Source organism: Danio aesculapii, chromosome 5 (genome assembly GCF_903798145.1).
Source record: "Danio aesculapii chromosome 5, fDanAes4.1, whole genome shotgun sequence".
NCBI classification, from domain to species: Eukaryota; Metazoa; Chordata; class Actinopteri; order Cypriniformes; family Danionidae; genus Danio; species Danio aesculapii.
In genome coordinates, this window is record NC_079439.1 from 34,094,023 (window position 1) to 34,105,107 (window position 11,085).

The window sequence follows — 11,085 nt, forward strand, 5'->3', positions numbered from 1 at the left end:
TATTCGACTTGATCTGTGTGTAATAGACAGATCTGTGAATAAATATGTATAAATTAGTTTTAAAATGATCATCTAAAAACAATTAAACACATTTCAATTTTAAATTACTGTGAAACTAACTGTAACAATCTACCAACAATCTGAATTTCACACTTACTCCACCCGTGTAAAAGGAAATGTGAGTTTGCTTTGAAAAAAAGTCAGCCAGCCTATTTTGCCTTAAGATGATACCAAATCCCCACTGATGAAGCACTGTATATTGAAACTGACTCCAACGTGTCAGTAATGTCAGCAAATTGTCCTATCGAAATTACCAATGCTAGAGATTTAAGATGGATGGATGATGGATGGATGGATGGATGGATGGATGGATGATGGATGGATGGATGGATGGATGGATGGATGGATAGACAGATAGATAGTGTTGGATTATTTAAACAAGAGATGGACGGACAGGCGGATGGATGGAAGGATGGATGGATGGATGGATGGATGGATGGATGGATGGATGGATGGATGGATGGATGGATGGATGGACGGACAGATGGACAGACAAATGGCCAGACAGACAGACAGACAGATAGATAGTGTTGGACTATTTAAACAAAAGATAGACAGACAGACGGACGGACGGGTGGATGGACGGACAGACAGACAGATAGATAGTGTTGGACTATTTAAACAAGAGATGGACGGACGGGCGGATGGATGGATGGATGGATGGATGGACGGACGGACAGATGGACAGACGGACGGCCGGACAGACAGACAGATAGATAGTGTTGGACTATTTAAACAATAGATAGACAGACAGACGGACGGACGGATGGGTGGATGGACGGACAGACAGACAGATAGATAGTGTTGGACTATTTAAACAATAGATAGACAGACAGACGGACGGATGGACGGACAGACGGACAGATAGATAGTGTTGGACTATTTTAACAATAAATAGATAGAAAGACAGACAGACAGACAGACAGACAGACAGACAGACAGACAGATAGATGGAGATATGGCAAGAGGAAATATATAACAAAATGGTCTGACAGTAAAGGAGAGGTGGAGCATATTAATCTAGCCCATTAGATAAAATTAGCCTGCATTAGGACTAATAATCTGTAGTCGCTAAAGATCTGTGTAGAGCTCTGATGGGTCTTAAACATCCTTGGCATAGTTATCAAATGGCCTATATAAAGTAGCTGTTCATTCAAAGCTATAAAGTACAAACCTTTTTTATTTGTACATCTTTAAAATCACATATAGGGTTAATGTAATGAACTATACCTGTGTGAAATGAATACAAATACTCCTAATATGTGGCAAAAGTATAATATGCCTTAAAATATATGCTTATTATGCAACAAAATAAGCTAATTTTATAACTATTACAAAAAAGAAAACGTTAGTCTAGCTTTGCTGCCACAATCTCATGGAAATTCGTAACTTTTTCGTATGGCAAAAAATTCATATGAATTTGTACAATCTCATTTGTGCAATTTAGTTAAACTCGGAGTTACGTTTCCTTGTGAGATTAGGCTGTTACATTTGCAAATACCATAGTTGAAATGTTATCTAATGCAATGACAAACATAGATTACAAATGTATGTGAAGTTTCCAAAGAGTAATATGGAGAGGAAGGACACAAATGTGTTACATGAAATGACAAAACTGTTGAAGCAACTGACAGCTTACTGTAATTAGGTAGTCAGGGTAAAGTACTCATTACTTAAAACTGAACGTCTGTATTTATTTAGTGCAAGGTATATCATATCCTTCAGGACTACATTACAAATGTTTATTAATTAAGAACTTTTTAAATCCCTTCAGGAAAGTTTTATATATGAGCACTGAAATGTTTTCCTCAAATAATGTTGCCATTTCTAAACACAAGTGTGCTCTTAATAGTTAGCTTAATATGTATATATTTCATACAAATATGACTTTATACTGTAGTAAAGACTCAAATAACAAATATAAAATTGTAGTTTGGACAGTTTTATGTTTTTCACATTATTAGATTATAAGATATGTGTTGTCTTCAATATTAAAAAAAATACTGTTTAATTGTCAGTGTTCTGAAATTGTTTCATGCTTGATTGTTTATTGAACATGATTGTACTGCACACTTTTATTTATTTCTGTTTGATAGTGTGTGTTGTTACTCTTACTTGTTTATTGATTTGTTTGTACTCTGTGTACGTTATGAAGATTTGGGTCCTCCTGATTTGAAGCATTGTTAAGATGCAGAGCTGTAAGCTTTAGCACTCACTGTGGAGAGAGAGAGAGAGAAAGAGAGAGATGATCAGAAAAATCTGCATGATTCTCTCTGCTATGATCTATCACACTGGTGGGATGAATATATGAAAATTTGAGAATGCAGCAAATGTCTGGCATGTACAGAACCAAAACTGATGTTTAGAAAAATTTCAGTCTTTTCCACATGCAAATGCAGATAGGGAACGGACAAGGTTATTCTGTCTGGAATATTATTGACTCAAAAGGTGAAAATTTAGAGTAGAGTAGAAACAATCTATTAGGATGATGCAATTATATGACACAGTCCTTTGTGGAAATTTGTAGAACAGTTTCTGTCCTGACACCACAGCAGTTACTAAACATCACTTATTGACTATAATTTATTATCTGGTCATTTGAACCACTGTATATCTGTTGCTATTCTTTACTGTAATACTCCAGAGCAAACATCTTTTATAATGTTTAACTTCATCCACAATGTTGATGATTTTTTTAAATGACACAGTATGTAACTGTAATATGAACTATATTTTACTGTAGGACAGTCATGCAGCATGTTACTGTTTTTTAAAGTCGCATTGTGAAAATGACTGTATATTTTACAGTTATATGCATACCATTCTGTAAATACATATACAGCATGTTAAATGGTGCTGTAAATTTAAATACAGTATTTTTGCTGTAACTGATTTACAGTAAGTAAATTGTTAACAGTGCAAGACCAAGTCCAAATTATATCAGTACTGTTGACATCACCATTCCTGTACAGGGAATGGCCTTCATAAATAAAACCATTTCTAAGCCATTTTTAGTAAATGTTCAGTTTTTAATCATTTGTGTTTTTCAATAAATATTTTATGTATACTCATAAATATCTGAACAATAAAACATTTCTGAGAGTGTTTATTTTATTGCTAAGTATCTTCAAGTCTTCTATATATTTTTATATATATATATATATATATATATATATATATATATATATATATATATATATATATATTTTTTTTTTTTTTTAATATTTATATATATATATATATATATATATATATATATATATATATATATATATATATATATATATATATATATATATATATATATATATATATGACTAGTTTAACATAACTTATTTGTATTATATTATATTATATTATATTATTCATTCATTCATTTTCTTTTCGGCTTAGTCCCTTCATTAATCCGGGGTCGCCACAGCGGAATGAACCGCCAATTTATCCAGCATATGGTTTACGCAGCGGATGCCCTTCCAGCTGCCCTACATTATATTATATTATATTATATTATATTATATTTTTCACATAATTAACATTGTATATCATTGCTTTAGCTTGTGTGTATATATATTTGTGTGTGTGTGTATCATATATATATATATATATATATATATATATATATATATATATATATATATATATATATATATATATATATATATATATATATATATATATATATATATATCAATGCATAGGGCAGAAACTTTAAATAAGGCTAAAGTATATGTAATGCATGCAATAACGTAAATAGCTTTTATTTATCATGAAGCATGAATAATCCATTACTTTAATGTTTTTCCCCTTTTTTCATTGACCTGTAATTAAGTTACATAGTAATTTATTTACATGGTTTGAATTCAAGTTGTGCGCACGTGTAATTTAGGCGTATAATGTTTATTTTATAGGCGTGTATTTTAGGAGTATAATGTTGAAAAGTAATTTTTTCCCATCTAATAATTTATTATTTTTAATAATTTAACTAAAGCTTTTTATTTTATATTACCCCGTGCATGTAAAATATGCAGTGCTTTGTTGTTTTTTAATTTAGTTTTGAGTATATTAGTAAACTTGTGTGACATCCTTCAAGTTGTTTCTCCGGCACACATGACAAGAGCGCGCACTCCGATGTACAATGCGCCTCATGAGAACATTCCAGTTTGGTAAAGTCAGTTTGGAATTTGAATAGCACAGAAGAACCGCCTCTCTGCGATTGGACGAGATCAAAACCTCTGAGAGGAATTCGCCTGTCACTCAACGGCATTCTGGGCCTCTAATTGGCCGCGGGCGAAGTGGGCGTAAAGTTCTTCGCCATATATATACTATGGCAGCAAGCGCAGGCTAATGATTGCCTACGCTCACACGTTGAGGCAGAAACGACCGCGTTCAATGTTTCTCCACAGAGCTGACTTAAGCCTTCGTCCCCGAACGAAATATCGTGATTCTGACTAAAAGAAAGTTAGTTTCCTTCGTCGGAGAGGTGGGAAAGCATCACCAGCCCGACCATGATCAACACCATGGAGTGTGCAGTGGATGCACAAAGTCTGATTTCGATATCTTTACGGAAAATCCACAACTCCCGTACGCAGAGAGGAGGCATCAAGCTGCACAAAAACCTGCTGGTCTCCTATGTGCTGAGGAACGCCAGGCAGGTCTACATGAACGAGAAGTACGCGGAGATCTACAGGATGCAGCAGTACGAGGAGGTGATGACGGTCTGCAACGAGATCCAGGAGCTGAACCCGCTGGATCTGGCGGAGGACTGCGAGGAGCAGACGGCGGACTGCTGCGGCAGCGCGAGCGAGTCGGCGAGCCTCTGCGGCGCGCTCCTGCCTGCTGTCGGTCACCAGACTCCTCCGGCGGCGCAGCACATCCAGCCGGCCAGCGCCTGCTCGGTGCCCCTGGCTCTCCAAAGCGAGGAGGTGTGCAAAGCGGCGCCGGAGCCCTCATTCTACCGTAGCTGCTGCGCGGAAGCCTACCCCGTGTCCAACTGTGACTTTTCGCCGGTAAACAACATGCACTGCAACAAAACTACAGTGCTCGACTTGGACACGCATGTCGTTACCACAGTGGAGAACGGGTACTTGCACCAGGACTGCTGCGCTTCGCTCCAACAGTGCTGCCAGGGCGCACAGAGCCCGGCCAAGAAACGCAAGCTTGACTTTGGTTACTACGTGTCCGAGATCGAGGAGGCACCGGATTTTACGCCGTGCAAAAGAGCGAAATTCGAGGACTCCTCATACGCGAGCACGGAGCCCTTGGACACGTCGAACATTTCCAACCTCATCTCGATCTTCGGCTCGGGGTTTTCGGGACTGGTGAGCAGACAAGCGGACTTGGAGCAAGCCTTAAACGGACAGTTCTGTAGCAAACAAGCCCTGGCGAGTTTAGGGGCTTGGACGCGAGCTATTGTAGCCTTTTGACTCTGTGGTTAATGCGAATACAGATACTTTATGAAATTGTACAAAGTCTAAGACAAATTGACTTTTATTTTTGCAGCAAAGTTATTTAAGCCTTTGTGTTTTTATTTTTGGTTTGTTTTTGGTTTCGTTTCAGTGGGGGAGGCGGACAGTGGTTGTAGCCTACCACTTGTGATGTATCCTTTAAAAACAAATGTCGATATTACAAACAAACGAAGTTGAATTTCGTTGCCTTAAACCCAACGCAGACTGCTAGCTATGGCCACAAACATGGGAAGTCTCTGAATGTTTCGCTCGTGGATTGTTTCTTTTCTCTTTCTCCCCATTCCCCAGGAACTTTCGCAAAGATGTATTGTAAAAGAGCATTACTACTCACACGTAATGTTGGGAATAACGGGCTGCAAACGGGGAAGCCTACCCACTGCACGCTTATTTCTCTCTCTTTGGGCAGCCGTGTCATATTTTCTGACCAGTTTACCAGTAGAACAGGCTACAGCAAGAGCTCGTGCTGTATAGAGCTACAGGAAGAGCCCTGGCGCACACAGACTACATTCTGTAATATCATATAAGGCAATCAAGTAGGCTAATGAAGGTGCAATATTTTGACCCCCCTCCCTGTCTGAGTTTGTTGTTTTCTGTATTCTCAAATGTGCTGTTGAAAGTGGAGAGGACTGGTGCGTTTTGTTGACTGCACTGACCTACAGCTCCAGTTCCTCTTGAGTGTGTTTGTAGTTCCTATGCCAGTCACCTCATCAACACTGAACGTTGGGGCCATCAATTAACACTACAACTCCCATAATGCACGCCGTGATTTAACCTGCCAGGTGTTTTTGTTGACTATCCAGTCTCCAGCGTTAACCATTTCCCGCTCCCTTGCTCTCAGAAAAAGAAAAAGTTTAAGCCTTCACAGTAATTCATGATGCCAGCATTTGCTTGGTTTTGTGGGTTTGATTTTATTTTCTACAAACTTAGACCTTTTGTTCTAAAAAGGCAATCTCATAAATTAGCCATACGTCCTCACATTATATAAGCACTATGTGTATTGAATTAAAGACGTTTTCAGACGTATTCTCCATATTTTGTTGGTATTCTTGTATTTTTGTGCATATTAAATTGTATATCACCGGGTAAAACTGTTTTAGAAAGTATTTGTTTAAAATTTATAACCTTAATAAAAAATCAAACTTACTTTTTTTGCATTGTCTCATTATTGAACCTTTTCATCAACCAAGAGTGTCTCTCCACAGCTGACAAATGTAGGCCTCATGTTTAGTGAGCCTGACCTGACAACACAAACACTCAACATCTTTATCACTTCTGTCACAGTCATTATATATCAGCCATATTTCATATGCCTTACTTTAAACAGAATAAAAATTATTTAGATTTCTAATCACTTATCATACAACTACATCAAGTATTTCGGCTCTGGCCTTAACTTTGCATGACTTCAAATATCTAGACTAGATATGTTCACCCATTGTTTACCTGTTTTTGATCACCTGAAGTTTAATTTATAGATATATGCCATTACCTGAGGGAAATTAAACTGTCACACTCATCCTTAGATTAGGCCATAACTACTAACGAGAAAGGAAAAGTGTACCTTAAAGGGAATAAAGCAAAGCAATACACACAAATCCTGCATTCAAAACTAGCTCTAACTTTTACCTGCCGCACGCGTCACATTCTAGTGGCGGGCACTGTGTTCAAGGCGCGCGCACTTTTTAGCCAGAAACTCTCAGTAAACTTGCAGGCTGTGTTATCTCTGCTGTATGCCACATGGTGGTGTTCTTCAAAATCAATGAATGAAGGTATTAGAGCGCCTATGTAGCGGCACCTCGGGCTGACCTCGAATCCGCTGCTCCCTGCAACCCCCTCCACCCTCCCCTCCCTGTCCTCTCTCCGGTCTCTCTCTCTCTCATCTCCAACCGAAACCTCTCGACTCCTCTCAATCTGAGATACCGCAGTACACCCGACACATCAACCTCAACATACATGGGCTGTTATCAGCTCGTTGTATTGGCTATTTTCGACGAGAATAGCCGCTTCGCGCGTATTTACATCTCGCTTAGAATCGCAGGTAATTCGGTCGCGGGGTTTGTGTGCTACATTATAATGCGTGTAAACATCTCAGTGTTGTAAAATTCATATATTAAGCTTGTTTATGGAATGCGACGGACATTATTGTGAAACAACTGAACGATTCAATATGGCTATATTCACGTCGGTTATATATGATGAGCTCTACTTAAACTCGTTTGTTTTGTTCTTAATAGGTTGCTTTAGGGAAATGCGTCTATGCTAACGCTAACAAATGTGTTTAATAAAAAGCCCGTTGTTATATTCGCTTAATTTTGACAGGAGATGTAGCTCTTACTCGGTCTGTGGTGTGTGGCGAGCTCCTCCGCGTGGCGAGCGCGGGAAACGCGGCCATGTCGAGCGCGCGCACGGAACCAATGCAGATTTTTCCTATAAGGAAGAAAGACCCGTGCTCTTACGATTATACACGCACACAACATTCAACGCAGATAACACGTGTTTCATTAGTTGCTGGACGTGATATATATACTAAACGCGCCTGTGTTTGTACTTTTCCAAAATGAGCAGCCTGGTGAAACCGGCTCAGTGGTAACATCAAATGTTAATGAAGACAAAAGGCACGACTTTAATCTTGTCTTATCTCAACTGCGCCTGTTGAACTCAGCAGTGGAGCCCGGGTCTGAATACAGCTGAATGGGGACGGGGGAGGCAGATGGGTGTTGGGGGAGAATTCGACATGCGTTCATGTCAATTACTCAGCAAGCAGAGCAGTCTCACAGTGGGCGGCCAAACTACAGTGACTGGGCAGATGCTGGATTTGCCAACCACAGAAAGTGACTCAACTGAAAATAGACAATGGGAATTGGCCTGAACTGAGTGTAGGTCTTGTGGGCTAGCCTTTGCAGATGTTAAAAAAGAAAAGAAGTCACATATCTAATTTGCTTCACAGTTATTGTATGTGAAAAATTAAATCACTATTTAAATCAGTATCAAAGCACCATGGTTCTTGAAATAAAACAACAGGCGTACTTGTTTTACAAACCATCAAGTTTAAGTTAAAACGTAGATAAAATGATCGTGAAAACCTATAATATTAATTTCATAATTTGTCTATTTTTTGTAATGAAACCTTTAAGGATGATTTAACACAGGACAATGCTGAAACTTTAAATATTTGTTAACCATACTGTTACCTAATTCACAAATTGTTCATCTTGTCTGTACAATAAGAGTCACAATGTAAGTGATTACTTAACCTAAACATTGGGGTGGTTGGAAAGCAGATAATTATCAGTCTCATGCCCCATTATTAGCCCCCATGAATCCCCCAAAAAGCCACATTTAAGGCAAAGTATTTAGAAAATTGGTCTTGTGAAATCAACAGCACTGTTAAAAATCTGTGACTAGTTTTAACAAACCCCTTAAACTAACTCATGATTGTCATGATATGAACTAGATTTGTTGTTGGTGTCCATGAGGATTGATCTAGCAGGTAACACTTAGGACTGCAAAGTAAAAAAAGCTAAATAATCCCAGGTAAACCATCAAGATCATTAAAGTTGTACTGGTTTCTACAGAGCTTTTAAAATAATTTCATATATATATATATTTAAAAGCTGTCATAAACTCTCACTTATTCCAAATATGTTTGTTTCTTTCTTCATATGAACACAAACGAAAACATTTTTAGGTAAAACATCGTTTACTTTTTAGTAAACAGTCACTTTTCCTCTTAATATGGATGCGAATTCATGACAGTTTGCAACATTCTTCAAAGTATCTTCTTTTGGAAAGCTTGGGGTTGAGTGAAATTTCATTTTTGTATGACAGCCCAGTTTGATATTTCCATATTAACTAACGTTAAAAACCCTGACTGTTTAATTTAAAACAGAAATGTATAGTTTTGCTTTCTTGAGTCGATTGTTTGGTCCTAACACAAGTTGTCCTAACCTGTGTGTGTAAATGTGTTCACACTGTGGTTTTTGATTCCGAACCATGGTTTGACTGCATCATCTGAGTGTCAGCTGTTGCTAGGAAACCACTACACAGAAGACATTGAAATGAATAGATGCTCAACTCTTTTTGTACTTCTGATTTAGAAAACTTTCTTCATTTTTAAATCACCTAAACAGAAAGGCACGTGTGTCTATTTGTCAGGAATATAATGCAATTTATCAAAAAGGTTTTTCAGACAATCTTTTTTGATTGGGTTAATATTCATGGACTATACCATGAAGCTGGACTAGCTGGCTTGCCAGTTAAGTTTCAGCTTACATTGCACCAGTCCTGGATTTTAGGTAACACCAAGGTAGCTAGACTTTAAACACTCTCTGTTGCCAATGAAATATGGAGCAGCTGAGCTGAGCTACCTTCATGGTACCTAAAACCCAAACTTGGTGCAAACTAAACTAAACGTAACTGGCTAACCAGCAAATGCCACATGCCCCAGGTGTGCAAGTTCAGAAAACATCATTCACCTGATCCAAATGAACACAAAGAGTGCAAAAGCGCTAATGTGAAAGCATTCTGAAAGGACATTTTTACCCGCTTCACATTTCAAATGATTTGATTCTCAATCATGGATGTGGTTCCATTAATCTAAAGCTGGGGTGCCCAAACTTTTTTGTATAGACCATTTCAATGTGGTGATGTCATTGGCCCATGAACATTTCCTGCTTATCAAACTACTTCATAACTGTAACAAGAGGCAATTCAATCTTAACTTAACGTTAAAACAGCTATCATAACATTATTTATCAATATGTGGCACTTTTTGGATTCTCAGAAGCTGTAGAAAATAAATATGCAAAACAGGAAATACGTTGGGACCATTGTTTTAGTTTACATCCCTCAAAATGGTCTATAAAGGGCAAAAAGCCAAATATCACTGAGAGCTGTACATGGGCCAAATGTAAATATACCAAGCTATAATACATTAAAGCTGCCATGGGTAATTTGCTAACTTATTTCATAAAATTTAAAAGTAAATAAAAAACTTTACTTTAAATCCTATTAACTAATGCAGTATAACTTTTAAAATGCTAACCTATTACAATACTAACATAAACATTCATATTTATAACACAGTGGAGTTCAATGGTGAATACACTAGTCAAGCAGAATCTTTAGTCTTTGATTTGTCCTGTCAGGTGACAGTATGTACACAAACTAAATCTGATTAATTTACACTATTTAATTGACACATTTGATTTCAGTTAGCTTTTAACAATAAAACAAACAAAAAATAAGGTACATTTGATTTTAAATGACAACCTCTAAACCATGTCCATCATTCTCGCTCTCTTCTCAGATGCGATGGCGGGCCAAATCAAAAGGTTACTGCAGGCCAACTTTGGCCCACGGCCCATAGCTTGGGCATCCCTGATCTAAAGTGTGTGCAATAATGTACAAAGCAATGAAAACATACTTTGTGAATTATAATATTTGTGTCGGTGTAAAAGTATGCACAGATATTTCCCCCAGTTCTAAGACTTGAACAGCTTTACACCCATATTTTAGTCATTTCTTTTCTTTCTTTCCTCTAAAATGATAACCCCAGTGA

General features: G+C 37.7%; 1 protein-coding gene across 1 annotated transcript; it reads left to right on the forward strand.

Moving 5' to 3' along the window:
• Nucleotides 1–4,418: 4,418 nt before the first annotated feature.
• Nucleotides 4,419–6,668, forward strand: ier5l (immediate early response 5-like). Its single transcript, XM_056458010.1, has one exon. It carries the CDS (start codon nt 4,566–4,568, stop codon nt 5,481–5,483), a length of 918 nt encoding a protein of 305 aa, XP_056313985.1. The 5' UTR covers nt 4,419–4,565; the 3' UTR covers nt 5,484–6,668.
• The last annotated feature ends 4,417 nt before the right edge of the window (nt 6,669–11,085 follow it).

What these genes read in the sequence shown, in the direction of transcription:
- ier5l (XM_056458010.1), top strand. Translation starts at nt 4,566, where the DNA reads ATGATCAACACCATGGAGTGTGCAGTGGATGCACAAAGTCTGATTTCG.